At 43.1% G+C, this 17,143-nt stretch overlaps 3 protein-coding genes across 3 annotated transcripts; 1 reads left to right on the top strand and 2 right to left on the bottom strand.

Moving 5' to 3' along the window:
- Nucleotides 1-352: 352 nt before the first annotated feature.
- On the bottom strand, nucleotides 353-1,949 carry mgst3b (microsomal glutathione S-transferase 3b). The gene is made up of 4 exons (XM_080513248.1): nucleotides 1,717-1,949; nucleotides 1,503-1,625; nucleotides 1,178-1,250; nucleotides 353-656 (listed from the first exon to the last, which is right to left on the bottom strand). Exons 1-4 carry the CDS (start codon nucleotides 1,840-1,842, stop codon nucleotides 556-558), a joined length of 423 nt encoding a protein of 140 aa, XP_080369374.1. The 5' UTR covers nucleotides 1,843-1,949; the 3' UTR covers nucleotides 353-555.
- Nucleotides 1,950-3,899: 1,950 nt separating this feature from the next.
- rsrp1 (arginine/serine-rich protein 1) lies at nucleotides 3,900-7,178 on the top strand. The gene is made up of 5 exons (XM_080512813.1): nucleotides 3,900-4,082; nucleotides 4,698-5,237; nucleotides 5,326-5,522; nucleotides 6,660-6,734; nucleotides 6,823-7,178. Exons 2-5 carry the CDS (start codon nucleotides 4,706-4,708, stop codon nucleotides 6,973-6,975), a joined length of 957 nt encoding a protein of 318 aa, XP_080368939.1. The 5' UTR covers nucleotides 3,900-4,082; nucleotides 4,698-4,705; the 3' UTR covers nucleotides 6,976-7,178.
- Nucleotides 7,179-9,976: 2,798 nt separating this feature from the next.
- On the bottom strand, nucleotides 9,977-16,092 carry syf2 (SYF2 pre-mRNA-splicing factor). The gene is made up of 7 exons (XM_080512796.1): nucleotides 16,054-16,092; nucleotides 15,657-15,755; nucleotides 15,257-15,382; nucleotides 14,824-14,941; nucleotides 12,755-12,845; nucleotides 12,092-12,190; nucleotides 9,977-10,353 (listed from the first exon to the last, which is right to left on the bottom strand). Exons 1-7 carry the CDS (start codon nucleotides 16,069-16,071, stop codon nucleotides 10,188-10,190), a joined length of 717 nt encoding a protein of 238 aa, XP_080368922.1. The 5' UTR covers nucleotides 16,072-16,092; the 3' UTR covers nucleotides 9,977-10,187.
- Nucleotides 16,093-17,143: the final 1,051 nt, after the last annotated feature.

The raw sequence follows: 17,143 nt of genomic DNA on the forward strand, positions 1-17,143 counted from the left end.
CATGCACATCCTCTAAGTCGTATTCAGTGTACAATTTGAACAACACCACGTAATATATATTTACTTCTAAGCTCCATCTATTGTGTTTAAACTTCTTTGCTTAATTGATTTCTTGAAAATGTTGGGAGTTCAGACACACGGATTGTCTTTTAAGGATTTCCATGATGTTCTTGAAGGCCACATTGCTTAGTACCGCAGTGAATGCAGATTGTCATGCAAACACACCACGAAGCACTGGTTGAATGAATGTGAGATTTGCGCCTGAGATATCATGTGCTTGTCACATGATGGGGTCTGCAAAGCCTAAGAACCCTGAAAATAATTGATCAAGAAAGAATTCAGCATGAGCCAGCATGTGCTTTATTGTTGGTTACAGGGAGTGCAGTCACAAAAATATATCAACATGAAGTTAGTGGTCTATAAAAATGGGTATGACATCACTGTTGAAAATTAGCATTTAAAGATTGTTCAGGGTTACATTCAAAAATGCTATGCCAGTCATGCCAAGTATGCTGACTCTCCAGTAATATGGACCAACACAAGATGACAATCATCTTAAAACACTCCAAGCAACTGTAATGCCACAGATATAGACAGGGCGATGACGCCAAGATAGCCAATGTAGCCATAGGCCCCGTTCATTCTCTTTGCTGGATCTGAAATAAAACAAAAAATAGAGATGGTCAACAGTACTGGATAACAACTTAGAATAAAGAATGATGGCATAAATAGTTTATCTTAACACAATGCAAGGCAGCACATCACTGGTAAAAAAAAAAAAAAACACGTTTGTTTTGTTTACATTCACTTTTGTTTGATGTCTATGACATAAGCCGTGTAAGGTCTTTAGTGAAGTATTGCACAATACTAGGTGAAGAGTGACACCAAGGCCCAGAAAATCCCTGTCCCATGGTGTGAACTGCAGCCTTTATCACTTCAGAATTACTAATTGTGTATTTATAGTGCTAATTTACACTTAAAGCTTTGTGGTTTCATTTTTACATCAGTGAATCATATAGATTAGTACTGGTATTGGGTTATCAACCATGTTGTGGCAGTTTATGTGCATATGGATGAATGGTCAATCATTATGAGCAAGTGTATCAACTTATTAGGGCTCATGACATTGTTCCTCTGCATCAACAGCCAATGTATGCATGCTGCTGCAGAAACTCACCTCCTGTGTAGTAGCCCAAGGCGTATGAGAACCTGCTGGTCACCCAAATAACTCCCAGCACAGATGCAGATAACTGGTCACGAATGAGTCAACAAACACACACACACACACAGTCAAATAATTAGAAACAGCTCGTGAAAACACATGAAAGACACTGATTGAGATATATATGTATATTAAAAAAAAGCCTCATCCTTGTGACACCATGTTCTTGATCTTATCAGGAGATCTCATGCCAAAGGTCGTGAAGGCTTTTTCCCCTCTCACATATGTCGCAACACGTGCATTGTTTTCCAAAACAGGTTGATAGGGTGGTGTTGTTTACCGGGTAAACCAGAGCTGCGATGGTCTGAAAGAGCAGCCACTGGGGATACACCTCCAGGGTGTTCTGGTGCGCTCTCTGGATGCAGTTGAACACTGGCTCCTTGTCGCTGTACATGGTGGGATACTGCAACACGATGCACAATGTGCTATAAACCACACAGCAACGCCAAAACAAATCCACTCCACTGCAGGACTGACTGATATGGGTCATTCACCTTAACGTCGTACTTCTTCCTGGCGCCCCCAACCTTCACGGCCAAGAAGGCGAGCATGATCCAGCTGTAGAGGTACGTCAAGATGACATATCCGAACTCGGATGGAAGCACGGCGAGCATGTTCATCTCCAGGCGAATGTCCTCTTCTGTGCAAGAAGCTTTGCGGAGCACGACGCTGTGCACAGGACACCACAACAGATTCGACGTTCGAGCGAGGAGCAGGAAGTTAATGACCAAGTAAATAGAGCAAAGTCCGCGAGAAATACCACGTGTCGCGGGTGTTTTCTTAAAGGGACATGCCACACTTCTTTCAAGTCAGTAAACATGTCCCTCGATACAACCAGAACGTGTTGTAGCGCTGTCTTTCCAAGGTTATAGTCATGAATCAGTCTTGATCCTGTTGGAGTCCAGGACCCCCCCCCCCCCCCCCCCTTTTTCTTTGATTCTCTACGGAAAAAAATGCTAAAGGCTGACTTGAGATTATTTACCATTTATTAAAATAGCCAAATACAACAGTCACTATGACCTCCATAAGGAATACATCACAATTGGTGACAGCCTTCTGATCTGCTCCCCCTCTCTATATTCCTAATATTAAATCTGGCATTGACAGAAGTGAACAAAAGTGTGTGAAGCCATGTGCAGTCAGCGGTGTTCCTGCCTTTATCTCCTGGATTTGTCCAGGTCAGGTGTGTTCAATTCTGTGCCTGGATGACCGGTGTCCTGCATGTTTTAGGTTTCTCCAGTTGCAACACACCCAAATGCAATAAGGGGCTCATTATTGGGCTACTTTGCACCTAGATGATGACATCAACATTAGATTGAGGCTTACTGAAGCTTGGAGAGACCTAAAACATGCAGGATACCAGCCCTCAAGGCCTGGAATTGAAAACAACTAGGCTCGGTCCCCCTTCACACACTTTCTCACAACAGTTTCTGCCACTCACAGCAATAATAAGTCTATATATGGTGGTACCTTTCAACCCCTTGAAGTCTTGGTTTAAGAATGTTCTGATCTTGGCTTAAGTCAGTCTGAGCCCCTTAAATGTATATTGTTGCTGTTGTAAACACTGTATCTATTGTGCCTATTTAAATTGCTTTCCTGTCCTATATTATATTACTCTCTATTTTATTCTATTGTATTCTTACTTATTCATATATCGGCATTGACGGGGCCTCTAATACAGAATTTTGGACCTTGTCACTTAACAGTATACTGGAATGACAACAAAGAAATCCTTGAATCCTTAAGGACGTCTTGGTTGGCACTGAACAATGTAGGAAGGGAATGGAACAAACATGATATTACTGTTGATAGCTCAGATATAAGGAAATCAAGTGTGTAACCCTGAAAAGTTGTTCTGCCCCACGTCTCATAGGCAGTGGGTCAAGGCGGGTCACAGTTAATTTAGCTCCTCTTAATTTTTACTCGCTTCCGTGCTGAATTAATAATCCCAAAACGGCAAGACAGCTTCAGGTTTTTATTAGCAGCGCCAAACAAAACAAAGAGGCTCCCCAGGTCCTCTGTCACCACCCTGTCCGCCCCTTAATTGGGCTGTACCCACAACATTCGGGTAGGAACCAATGATTTTAACATAGACCAGTGCAAGAAGTAACATAAAATAAAGAAACATTGAACTAAAACAATCAAATGATATATAAGTCACCAAATACAATAATATCAAAAATAAATATAATAAAATGAAATATGTCACAAATACCAATGCAGTCAAATGCACATCTATGTTACATGGGCATCAATTTTAGCCACAAAAAGCACATCAAAACGTGCAGAATGTTTGAGAATAGTGTCATTCAACTAACCGTTTCCTCCCAAAACTGCGAAAAAAAAATGTCCCTTACAAAGCGGATAGATGAGGCACATCATAGAGGAGATTAAATGAGGTGAAAGGAAAACACACAACATTTCACACGCAGAGGAAATGGAAATGCACTTACATGATAAATACACTAACGCTTTCACGTCACATGACATGAAATAAAATACAAAATTAATTTAAATAAAATGGATGAGACAGTTCAAAAAATAATGATGTCGAGATTCACGAGTTCATCGTATGAACAAGATTCGAATCGCCATGAGCGTCACGTGACGGGGGATTTCTGCCGCCTGCTTATAACGGCCGCGGCTCGAGCTCCACCTCATTCCACTGAGACGACGACGGCGTAACGTTCAGCTTCAGTCAAGAAGCTGCACTTCTACCTACAAACCAAGCAAACAGCTTCTTTTTTTTTAACTCATATTTCTTGAATATACGAGCGAAACACAATACAGTCGCTTTCTCGACTGTTTTGTCCAGTTTCCCCTCAACGTTTTCGAAACAAGTAAAGCTTCGACCGGCCTGGTAAGTGACGCACCAGTTAGCATAGCTTTGTTCCGGTAAGACGGAACTATTTGCAGACATTAACGTTTACTCGACTGCTTTATGTGGATAATGGTGTTATTTAACGTGTACTACAAGGGCATGTATAACGTGTTATAAGTTGTTTTTTTTTTTTTACTTTTAAGAGCGATTCCAGGCCTCGGGTGTTGCTAGCTCGTGCTAGCCACGCCATGTTTAGCTCGCGTCATTCCGGAAATTTCCAGTCGTCTCGAGCCGTTCGGTACAGTTACGCAACGTAGGATTGCTCGGCAGGGGGCAGCATTCAAATAACAAGTTACGCAACAACCTGGCGTACACAATGTCTCGGATCAAGGCTGAAAGAAAACTCTTCTAATCCGATCAGTGAAGCTCTTGTAGGGTATCAGAACAGTGCTTAATCACATAGGATGCCATTGATTTCACGACATAAGAGTGGATGTTCTATCTCGTCGTATGCGGTTGCAGCTCAGTAGTTCCACACATTAATCTCAGTACACTTATTTATCTTCACAAGATTTCTGTAAATCCGATTTAATTCTATCATTGCTCCAGATGCAATTTTTGTATAATAATCCAGAAATTGTTCCTCCTTTTCAGTAAAAAGAATGATGGCCAAAGAAGCACACCTTCATTCAGACATGGCACATGCCCGTCAGAGCGATGGCATCAACGTGATCTTCGATCAAAAGAGTCCTGTGTCGCGCAACTCCCGCTCCCGGTCGAGAAGCAGCAGTAGCAGCAGACGTTCGTCGGACTCCGGCGTTCACAGGGGTCGTGTGCACTACAGGAGACGAAATAGGTCCTCTTCTTCAAGTCGCTCATCCTCCCCTCGCTCCAGATCACGCTCTTACCCTCGCTGTCACAGACCTTCCTCCCGCTGCCGGTGTGCTGATCATCGTAGATATGGCCGTGGTCGCCATCACCGCTCCCCACCACGCCGCGACAGAGTGCGCTCCAGAACCCATAGCCGCTCCCCTTCCCACGACAGGTACTTGCACAGACGCAACAGATCCCGTTCCAGGTCCTCCGGCCGCCGGGATAGGAGACCTGAAAGCCATTATAGACGCAGAGCTTCACCCAACAGGAGCCATTCAGGATCGAGATCTTCAGGGAAATCCATCAGTCTGAGTGTGCATGGTAAGCTGAGCTGAAAATACGGGATGGAGATTGAAAAACACTGATTTTGAAATGGTTGAATCGGCAACATTCACTTGTTTTTCCACAGATAAAAAGGAACTCCTGAAAGCTGCGAAGGACACTGCAGAGAAGATCCTCGGGGCAGAGAAGATCCTCGGGGCGGAGAAGTTGGAGCTTCCGGAGAGCGTCAAACAGATGTTATCAGCGCAGACGACAGAATCGACACAGCTGTCACCAGAACCAGTGGTGAGGGTGAGACCAAGCCCTGAAAAGACTGCGTCACAGGTGGGTGTCCGACTCTGAAAACTGGCTTCAGGTTGCCCACAGTGGCGGAGTCTACCAGTAACGCTTCCGTCTGCAATGACCAGTACAAACACCAGGGAATAAATATAGACACAGCCATGGAACTCCTCAGTCAAAACCTGCAGAACTGTGCACGCATATTTTAGCATTTAGGACTTTTGAATTCAATGATTCGTCATTTAATGTTCTAGATGTCACACGTTTAAACAAATCCTCTATTGTGCTCTGATTATCTTAAGGTCTGTGTTGTGTTGATTTTCCTGTGTCTTGTGTTAACAGTTGCACTCTTGAGGGAACACACATTCTCTGTATTTATTCCTGTCTTCATAGATAACATGACAGTGGTCTCCTCCACTCATCGGCACCTGGGGGGAAAAAGGGCTGTCATGTGACGACAATAAGTGTTTGCGGGAAAGGTTCACATAAGTACTCTTGAAATGTTCACAATGTTTGAGTCCTCGATCTTTTGAGAGGTGAAGCAAAACACAGCTGCAGAATATCTCCCTCACACTGAGCCACCATGTCCACACGATGCTAACGCCACACATAGCTCTCCCACTGTGCACCACACACACCCAGATGCTGTTATTCATGACTTCACTTTGATAGGAAGTAGGATTGTGACAATACCACTGTATTTATGCTTGCAGTTGAAATGGGTCGTTGTTATTTAGCAGAGTCTTCCACTCGCTGATGGAGCGCAGGCGTGTGGACTGCGTTATAGTGACTATTCCTGTCAAGAGAACTAAAAACAGATGAAGAACTCCTCCACGTATGCCAAAGATAAGTTGGTAAACAAAGCGTGTGCTGAGGGGTTGGGAATCCTGCGTCACCATCATTGTGCCACTAGACAGAGAAGACATCCTCTTTTTGTTTTCTTTTTACTTCTGATATTTTGTTTTACTGTTATGAGGCCTGTTTAGAGGGTTGGGGGAGGGGATGCATGAAAGCTGCAGTTTGAAGATAATGAGTATCATACTTGCAGTAGAGTCTTTGTAAAGATAGAATTAATTTGTTATTCATCTATTATGAACTGGGGGGAAATGTTAAAGCTCAGCTCCGCCAGCAGTTTTCCACTCGTGACTAATGTTCCTCGATGTTCTTGTCTTTTTGAAACAGAGTGAGGAGGAGCCTGATGACATGTCCAGTCCATCCCTGTCCCCAAAATTCAAGATGATCTCTTTCAGCATTAATGTAAGTCTCGTCATTTAGTGCCAAGTTAATTTCCACTAAACCTACCTAGATTTGGACTAATGTGTTGTTGTTTTTCCCCTTGTTTCAGAATTCTGTTGCTAAACCCACAGTGGCAGCGCCACCTTGTGCTAAAGTAACTCCCCGGGTGGACAGCTATGAGAGCAGGAAGCCCTACGGCCACTGGATCCCTGTCAGGCGGGGCCAAACCTCCAGGGTTCGCAAACACAAAAAGTCACAGTGAAGTGGCTGAGTACATGAACAAATGGACGATGTAAATACTGCAAATGTTTTTGTAAATATCGCAACGTGTTCTTTCACGGTGAACTTTTTTTCAGATGTTAAGAGTTAAAATGGGAAGAGGTGAAGGAATCGTTCAGGTGGGATTATTTCTTTCCCTTCTTCTGTATCGTGCAATGTGAAGATCTAATAAAGATTTTTCATAAAAAAATTCTGATTGTTCTTTGAGTGATTGCAGAAATAAACAACATTGAACCAGACTTGAAAGATGTCCTGTACACACACACACACACTACGACGGTCTCAAAGCACTTCACACTTCCACACGTGGCTGTAGCTTCCAGTTGCTCCGCAGCTTTTAGTGTCGTTCATGTGAAGAGATAAAGCAGATTGAAACGAACATTAGAATTGTACAATGACACATTCAGTCAATTGAGCCACAGTCAGGAATATGAGTAGAAGGAAACGGGCTTGGATCAGTGGAGCGAAGACGTCTTGTGACGGAGTGGTTCTAAATGCAGATTGACCCTTGTGATCAAATCAGGATGATAAACTGGCCTTATAGCATTGTACATAATACTATTTTCTGAAGTGGTTTTTACATAGATTTCACCAGCAAGTCATGAATTTCACATGCAAAGACTTGTCAAAGGGGTGAGGTGATTTGCTTGTATTAAAAACTGGTGGGATGCATTGCTCAGATGGAATTTCCATCATCCTTACATTGATTTACTGTTTGGATTCTCAGGTTTGGTTCATTGTATCAGCTTTTCTAAGGGTCTGGCCATGTGTTATGGGAACATTAAATTGCTAAAATGTCCACAGATTGACTTTAATTTGGAATTTCTTGCTCTTGTTTTCTCATTTATCTTTCAGATATCTTGGCCTCATTATGTCGAGGCTCTCCACAGGTGCTCTTTGGCTCTCGACGGTTCTTTTCACTCTGTCAGAGAAGGACCACCTGGTCAAGGCTGGTTTTTAGTGTAATGATGTTCTTTCCACTTCCTGATTATGGGCCTGAAGTGCTCACTGGAACACTGGGAAGTCTGGCAATGTCTCTGGAACCAATGCCACCAGTATGTTTTGCAACAATAAAGCTGTGGAGCTCGTTGCCTGAACCCATCACGAGATGTTTCTTCTGTGAATCCTCACAAGTGAAACGTTATTTTAATATTTCCATTAGTCAGAACGGAACCAGCTGACATCAATTTGCACAGACGAGCAAGATTGCTTACTGATGGCAATTCTTTGCATGTGTAGAAGCGTCTGGTTAGAATTTAATGTCAGTGGCATCTTTTTTTTTAAGTGTATTTACCAAGGAAATACATGTTCTGCCATATAGTCCAACCAGACATATACTAGCAGAGTGGAGCGAGTAACGCTGAACAACTCCTCGTGACACCTGTTAGTTGGTGGGATATATTTGGCTGCAAGAGAACATTTTGTCCCGACAGTGGACGTTGTTGGAAATAGGAAAACTGGCAAGCCAACAGAGATTTGAATGCGTTTGACAGGATTTAAATTGTGAGGTGGCGGCACCAACGGGTGAGAACATTTCCAGCTCCGCAGGGATTTTCCTGCTCCCGGAGTGTTCAGCGACTATTAAAGATAATTTAACGCAGTAAACCAGACAGGGCAGGGAGAGATAAACGATGGAGGAAAAGCTGGTGTGGTCTCATCCGACAGATGAAGTGAAAGCTGGTACTTATAGAAGAATGTCAGCACTGTGGAACAAAACAGCTGCAATACCGCGTGCGGCCGCGTGGTGTCAGTAGTCACCTTCACGTCACTTGGGTGATCAAGGCCAGGTTTAAAGTCTTCTAAAGTCTGGCCGCATCATCGATCTGTTTTGTGATTCAGCTATGACGGAAATGAGGAGAAAAAAAACCGAAACGACAACTGTCCCGTCACTGACACAATGTGCAAAACTGATCCTTTGAGAAAAGCCGAAAAGAAATGTATCTACAATAATTAGAACTCAAAAGTTGCTTATTTCATTTGGTCCCCCCCCCTAAAAGGCAGTATTTGCCTTGTTTACTTATTCTAAAAGCTCTCATCCAACACTTGAAAGCACCTTGGAGTGACGCTTGTATTTAGACTGGCAGTCTGTTGTGTTCTAACAATTAAAACAAACAAAAAAAAACAACCTCTCAATAGTCAAATGTCTTCCTGCCAAACAACTTGTCTCCTGCTGCACAGTATAATTCCAATTAATTACCTGGCGGAAGATCCCGTATGCAAATACGTGGCATACATACGCACACAGAGCAGGCGTTGGTTCTGTGTGCAGAGATGAAATAAAACAAACAGTCCCTTGATCCTTTTGTTGCAAACTCTCAAACTGACACTTGGCCGTGCCACAGTCAGAGGTGTCAGACTGTGCGACACGACACTGATTTTCATCTGGCGCCGTTCCTGCACACCGCCGGCCAACAGCCTCGGGTTGGTCAAAGATAAGGAGGAACCCAAATATCCCAATGGTAAACCTGGATGGGTCGGATATCAAAGATCTCCCACGGCCTTCGTCGGCATCTGAGGGCGCCGCGTGAATTTAAGTTCCCCAGTGTTCAAAAACTGCTTCCACTTGATGCGAGTGGAGGGCCTGCCTGCCGAGCGCCACCGCCCTGCAGAGGGAGCAGCGGAACCGTCGGGGGAAGGGGGGGGGGGGTGGGGGGTCGGGATGTGAGACTCTCATGGGAACCTGTTTGCATGTCTCCTCTCCAGCAGTCACAAGGTTTTCCTGCTCGTGTCGCGGCCCCCGGGGCTGGTTCGCGCCGAGATGCGGGCGATAAATCAATAAATTGAATTACTCAATTGTTTGTCGCTTATCTCTTTGTGCACCTACTCTGGAAACATTCGTCTGGCTCATATCCTCCGCTGGAAACGCGCCCGCGAGCGTCTGGATGGTAGTTAGCGGTACTTCATTCTCATGCTTCAGGACGTCTCCGTCATGAGACCACACGCAGAAAAACCAACTGAAGAAAAAAAAAAGAAACCCAGACAAGTGTGCAAGACAGCTATATAATTGGATGTGGTTTATTAAAAAAAAAAATAAAATGAAGGATAGCAGAGTTGTTTCATCTCCTAAACGCTGCCCATAGAAACACTAAACTTTCACAATTAGCAGAATCCAAAAGCACGAAAAAATCTGGGTCACAATGTCGACTTTCTCTGTAAATGAAACACACAAGACGAGCAGTGGACCACAGGGACTCGCTACACAGCTGTGCCTCTCTCCAAGTTCTGTTTGATCTCGGCTGTGTATTTGCCGTAGAAACGCTCCGCCTTCTTGTTGAACTTGGCGTTCCTCTCGTTGATGTAGTCGATGTCGGCGTCGTCGTTGTACGCCCTGCGCCGGCTGTACTTGGCCCGCTTCTCGATCCTGACAATCGCAAATAAAAGCAGCTTAGGGAGGATTTCATAAACCAGCATGGCCACTCTCCATGGCATATCCAATAACAATAATTGGCTGCAGGCAATAATTTGGGGGGGGGTGTGCATTTAAAATTGGCAAAGAGAGTGGCGATGGAAAACTAAACACACACACACACACACAGAAAATTCAAGAGGAAAATACTGTCAATTTGTGAGCTCCCAGTCTTGATTCACTGTGTCTTCAAAGCATTGTTGTGCGTCACTCCCTGGCAGCGGAATCCTTGCCTAATGCCCCACAGTTGCATCTCTGACACAGGCCTCAGAACACAGAGCGGCTCAGGGAAAGAACAGGCTAATCAAAGGTGAAAGATACTTCTGCAGCAAAGACCAAACTTGAAGACCCTTTGAGTTGAACATGAGAGGGACAACCCGAGGACTTTAGTGCTTGAGGAGAGAAAGGGTCCTGGTCCACACACTGGATCGGTCCTACGGCCACGTCCACTGCTGTGCCGGTGGTGGAAAGATGTCTGACTGAAGCCACAATGTATAGGGGGGGGAGGGGAAGCAAAACCCGTCTTGTGTTGGGTGGATTGTCCAAAACAATCAGTCACTGAGGCTGAGCCTCACCAGTGTTAAGAACCCACCCAGGATTTACATGGATTAAATCCTACCGCGAAGCCTTTTACATATGACCAGCGTCGCATATTGACCTCATTAGTTCCTCGAGAGTTTTCCATCATGAACGTCTTATGGTTCATTTCTGGCAGAAGAACATCAGTCGATCTAAACTTTGATATGCAGCCTGGTCAGTGAGCTTTTACATCATTTCTATGACATGTTTAAGGGCACAGTGTTGGAGCTGTACATTAAACAGCGCCAAAAAAAACTGTATTAACTGTAAATGTCAGGAGCTCCTCTGAGGAGAACCCTATAACCACGACTGCAGGGTGAAGGTTTTAGCCCCCGACAGCCAACGATTCTGGTGTATTTGCTCCTGCTCTCGTCACAGCAACTGTCCTCCCTTAAAACAGCCACCAAGATGAGTGAGGCTGGTGTCAAATTAAAACCACTCAACGTCACAGGCAGAATAGGCCGAGTATTGTTGAGAGACCAACTGGAACTAAGCTTTTAAAAAAGCACCAAAGCTTCGTTTGCAATAAATTATCAACTGAAGCTTTAAACAAAAGGAGACAGAAGGAGATAAAACAGGAGTTGACCCGTCAACCTCATCCATTGAAAAGCCTGGTTGTACTTTCAAACAGTGTCATTTTTGAGTAATAAAGAGTTGAGTAAGTGGGCGACATCTGTGAAGAATTTGCCAATCCGTCTGTTGTGTTGAGGTTCTGGTGTCCGCGGGCCGCCAGCAGCTCCGACCTCAACCCCACGAAGACTTGTGGGGTCAGTTCGTTGGCGTCGGAGTGACCGACACAACCACTACTGGCTGGATCCCGGCCAGTAATGGCTGGATGCCATTTTCACCTACTCAATGCTGCCGCTTATCCCACAAATGCACACTCCTTACACATAACTCAACAGCCCTTTAGAAGGTGCGGGATTCATGGCCGAGAAGCATTGGAAAAGAAAAGAAAAGAAAAAAAAAGTAATGTTTGTGCATAGTTATTAAAACCTGGTTGGGAGCATGACAAGAGCCTCTTTAATGGTTGGACTGAGGCTTAGTTCAAATTATTTAAAAAGGTCAGAGGAGGATACAGCTCCTCCTTTTAGCAGGGCTGAGTGGGACTTACTGTTTCTCAACATCCTCCACCATGCGGTCAATACCCTCCTTTGTCGGGACGTGGGTGCCGTGAATCAGAGTGTTGGACGTCGGGTAGAAGTCCTCACCGCTGTGGAGCATCAGCCAAAGCATTAGTCATGCACAACCGCAGATAATCATCATTTTAACATACTTAAAATGACTTTTCTATCCCATCATTGTGATTACGAACATCCCGATGAGAGATGGTGCCAGTGGTGGTTTCGGGGCAAATCATGACGGCGCATCCTTCACGGTCCGGCATGTCGGAGCACTGAAGTCTCCTTCAAGACTGCCATGTAAGCGCTGCATTTAGGTTTCTAAGGCCTCCAACTATTTATGGGCCGTGCGTCTGCGAGGGCCAAGGGCAACCCGTGGCGTACATCGACAAATGTATAGGAAATGCTTTGTGCACATGTGATGAGTGACTTCTAGGCCTGTAACGCAAAGCCAACGGTCACAATTCCTTTTACTTGACGAGACATTTCACAGACATGGATGCAAAGTTTTCATTGCCCTGTGAAGTGTTTTGAAGCAAATGTTTGCAACGCCAGAGGACTTTTTTTTTTCCCCCCCAGTTTTCAGCCGTCGATCTACTTGGATAAACTATTAAAAGACAAACGAACAAATAACACTTGAAATGCTGGCGACTCACCTCTCCTCTCTCAGTTTCTCATAGCTTTCCATATCTGGTCTGATTTGCTTGGTGAGCCCCTGGTACTGCCGGAACTGGGCCTCGGCGTAGCCTGCAGTTCATTGTGTGTGTGAGAGACAGAGAGACGGAGAGAGGGGGGAAAGAACAGGAGTTATAATTAGTGGAACAAACAGCAAGCAGGCACGAGGCTCAACAACACAACCTGCTGCTGGTTAAAGACGGATGAAGAGGCAGCCCCCCCCCCCCTTCCTCTCCTGAAGCCCCTCTGGTGATCATTTTCTGTCCAGAGGTTTTAATTCAGCAGAGGTTTTTGATGCAACAGCTGGCAGCCATATTGAGGAGACATAGCAAGGCTTTTTCGTCCCCGTCCTGCAGGTCACGAGTATCACTATATATCGGCAAGACCAGTCTTTAGGGAGTGATAATGTGCTCATTGTCAAGCTTAATATGTCCAAAGTCCGGTAAAAGCAGCTTTCCCAGACACTGCTCCGTTTTTTTTAAATTCAGTTTCGTTAGCAGTACCGAGCCTGCACAAAATCTTCATTTCACTTTTATGACTTAACTGTCCCTTTTTAGTATTTCCTATTTATGTCATGATGTTTTAATAAATACTTAATTGATTAAATTGCTTTGAATATGCTCTCTGACATTTGAACATTTCAGGATTGTTTGTTTTTTAACTACAATGACTGGAAGTTGTTTTGTGAGGATTGTTTGTATGAAGCTGGAAGCTACAATTGCACTTGAACTTGTAATTGGACACCAGCCTCAGCTATTTGAAGTGTCGTCACCCGACACAAAAAGGCGATGAAGAGTCAATGCAAACAAGTACAAAAGTCTTTCAACACTCATTTTTCACGACGTGATGAAGAAAAGAGAAACATCGTAATCACATGCTGCACCACAAAGCAAAGAGGCTGTTTAGTATCATGGTGCCTCGCTTTGCTCAACGGCAAACTGTATTTAATTACTGCCCTAAATGAATCAACACTGGCGTGACAGTAGGGCTTCCCGTGAGGAAAATAAAACTGTTGGATGTTCACCGACGCGGTGACTGAAGCTAAAGGAATTCAAAGTGAATCAGATAAACAAACACCAGCTCAACAGTTATTATGATGATGATAATGAATATTAAAAAAGTCTTTGTCCGAACAACATACAAGACCTGGATAAATGATCAAAAACTTACTGAATGTACATATATATATATATATATATACACACAAACACACACAGACATACAAGTCTGGAATGTAACTATTTACTATCATCAAATGGAGCATGTATGTTGGATAGACGTGTGTGTATGTATATATGTATATTGGATATGTACGTGATTGTAAAAAATGTTTGAATGTCACATGCCTGAAATGAATGAATAATAATAAAAAATTATCTGAAATGTCATTACGACAGCAAAGTGCTCACTGCACATTGATTTTTAAAACCCAACATTTAACATTTTGAAATATTTCCAAGCACAATTGGGGGATACCTGGTGTTTGTGTCTATTTACACAACAGGCAGCAGCATTTTGATAACAATAGCAGCACTGCGTGTTTCAGAAGTTTATTTAAGTTGGGTTTTCAGACAACGTAAGTTCGTAATGGTGCAAGCTGCAGCTTCTATTAGCTTGAAAATGTGGAATGCAACTCAATGAAAGGCAGCTCAGCTATTCACCACACCTAAATAATCTATCCATGTTGTGGTCACTGTCTTTCCCACTATGGCCAACGAGTGTTGAACTAGAACATACACTCAGCTGCTAGTCAAATGCTTGTTAATGGTATTAATGTATTAATAATGTTACTAATGATAGGCTATATGTGAAATATTTATTGCAATGTTTTGTTTCTGCCTGGGGACTGCAGATGGAAACTAACAAAGCAGCTTTTTCTTTAAGATGAATGTATTTTATACATGGTCCCTGACAAATAAACAAATGAATCAAACGCCTTTTGAGCGATGGAATCTCGCTTGACATAACCAAACACTTTGCAGGGAACACCAGAGCGAGCCGAACACACCTTCAGTCTGTTTGGGGGGGGGGGGGGGGGGAAATCACCAACCTGCAAATCCTGTGTCCGGATTCTTCTTTTTCTTCTTCCTCTCCCATCTCGCTGCATCATCAGCTGTGATGTCCAGCAGCTTCACCCTGTGATAGTCCTCTCCTCGGGCGGCACATTCCTACAAGCAGTGTGGCCATTTTAAGGGAGCGCAGAGCAGGACAGGAGGACCAACATTTCCAGTCACACGTGGTTATGAACCCCACCAGATAAACCTTCATACTCTGACAGCATCGACGAAAATGTCATGTGGATATAGATATTTTGTAAAAGACATTTATTTGCAAATATTTATAAATAAACTAATCAAACTTCTTGAAACCCCTTGAGGAAATTCCTCTGTCTGCATATAACCATCTTATTTCTCTGCGCTCATGGGAAGTTGTTGGAGGTCAAGGGTCATGCTGTAAACAAAATGAACAATTGAAAATCCCACCTTTTTCTTTTCGCTTTCTGCGAGCTCCCACTCCAGTCGGGCTTTCTTAGCCTCCCAGTTAGTGGGCAGCTTCAGTCTCTTGTCCTCCTCCACAACCTCCTGGTGGTTCAGCTTACGTGCTTCATTCTGCAGGGACAAAATAAACAAAAACATTCGCTTGATATAACTTTGCAACTAGAAACACATACAATAAAGAGATTATTTGTTAAAGTTATCCCTGTGTACACATGAAATCAAAAGAACGTCTTATTAGACAGAAAGTGGCTCCTTGTGTGGATTATTTCAGTCACAGCGGGTTGTCAGTCAAGCTCCACACAACCACGGTGCAATCAAGATGTATTGATGTCTAAAACACACGGTGTAATCTCTCCATCTGGAATTATCTTAACGTTTCGCTCACCCGTTTGAAATGAAGCTCTCGAAATTTCCGCAATCTCGCTTCTCTCTTCTGGGACACGGGGGACTCTGTTGCTTCTTCCTCAGCGGCTGCGATGGGCTCCTGTAAATAAGTATACTCGTTACTGTCCACGAATCAGTGCTTTTGTGTGGAAAATAGTATGTGGTGAGCAAAACTCTCGAAAAGACACGACGTGTTGACGCCTGTTAGCACGCAAGCTAACATGGTAGCTTGGCACCGTCACACGAGAACGTAAACATCAGGATTTAGAAAAGAAGATCCATAATTCAAACCAAAAACAAAACCACACTTCAAAATAGATTATATTTACCAACTGGAATGACCAAAATTGTCAAAATGATAGTAATTAGTCATTAAAAACATTAGAAAACACACAAACCTCGCTAACAGACGCCATTGTTGTGCTGAGGAAGGAGACCGGAAATATGACGTTGACGGACGTGACGACTCAAAAACGTCACTGAACGCCGACGAACGTAACCATGGAGACAGAGATCAACAACTACAACAACAAAAAATACTAATAATAATTCTTTGCATTAGAATAGGATTTAGCTCAGCTCAGGCTCAGACAGTGAATAAGGAAATTTAATATGTTACATGGTGCAATATATCAAGTTTTCTATTAATAATCATTAACATTGTAATGAAGTGTCCAAAAGCGATTACTGTCATAAACTGGATGTCAGGCTTTCCTTTGATGAAAGGTCACTGAAGTGCAGAAAAAAAAACCGATGACAAGAACAACCATCCGGGGTGTTGTTATCATTTGTTTTACCACTTACAACAGCATTGCACAAATTTGTGATTGAGCTCTGTTATAGGGTGCGAATGGTGTAAATGAGACCGTTTTTAAAAACTAGAAAATTGTATTTAGTGTGCTTTTTCATTAAAATAAAAAATAAAAATAAAAATAAAAATAAACTTTTGCTCAACATTTCAACATTGAATTGATTTTGGTTAGGTAAAGATACCTAAGTCTCAACCATCATCAATCATCTATACACAATGTCAACGTTATTATTATTATTATTATTACTTCTTCCGTAACGCAGTACTCCTCCCATAATCTTTAACCGATTTGAACCATACAAATATCAAAACATGCAGCGTGTTCACAAGGTTCCTGCTATGATGTGTATACTTTTTAATATCTTTAACCGTTTCTGAATTTTACACAAAAAACTGGATCAAGCAGATCAGCATTTGTTGTTATAGAGATGCTGGGGCAAGAGGCAGCAGGCAGCGTTCGGCATTTACACTTGCATTCTCTTCTGGAAATGCAAAGCTCTAGTTTTATTTTTGTTATTATTTTACATACTTATTATTTGTTGTTCTTTTTGTTTCTTTGTTTGCTTCTCTTGCTGCTTCTCTTATCTAACCTTATAACATCAGCTGCTAAACATCAAAACCATTCAAAATAAGTTTTATTGGCACCAATACAAGCATGAAAGGGTACATACATGTCA

Source organism: Blennius ocellaris (assembly GCF_963422515.1).
Source record: "Blennius ocellaris genome assembly, chromosome: 17".
Lineage (NCBI taxonomy): Eukaryota > Metazoa > Chordata > Actinopteri > Blenniiformes > Blenniidae > Blennius > Blennius ocellaris.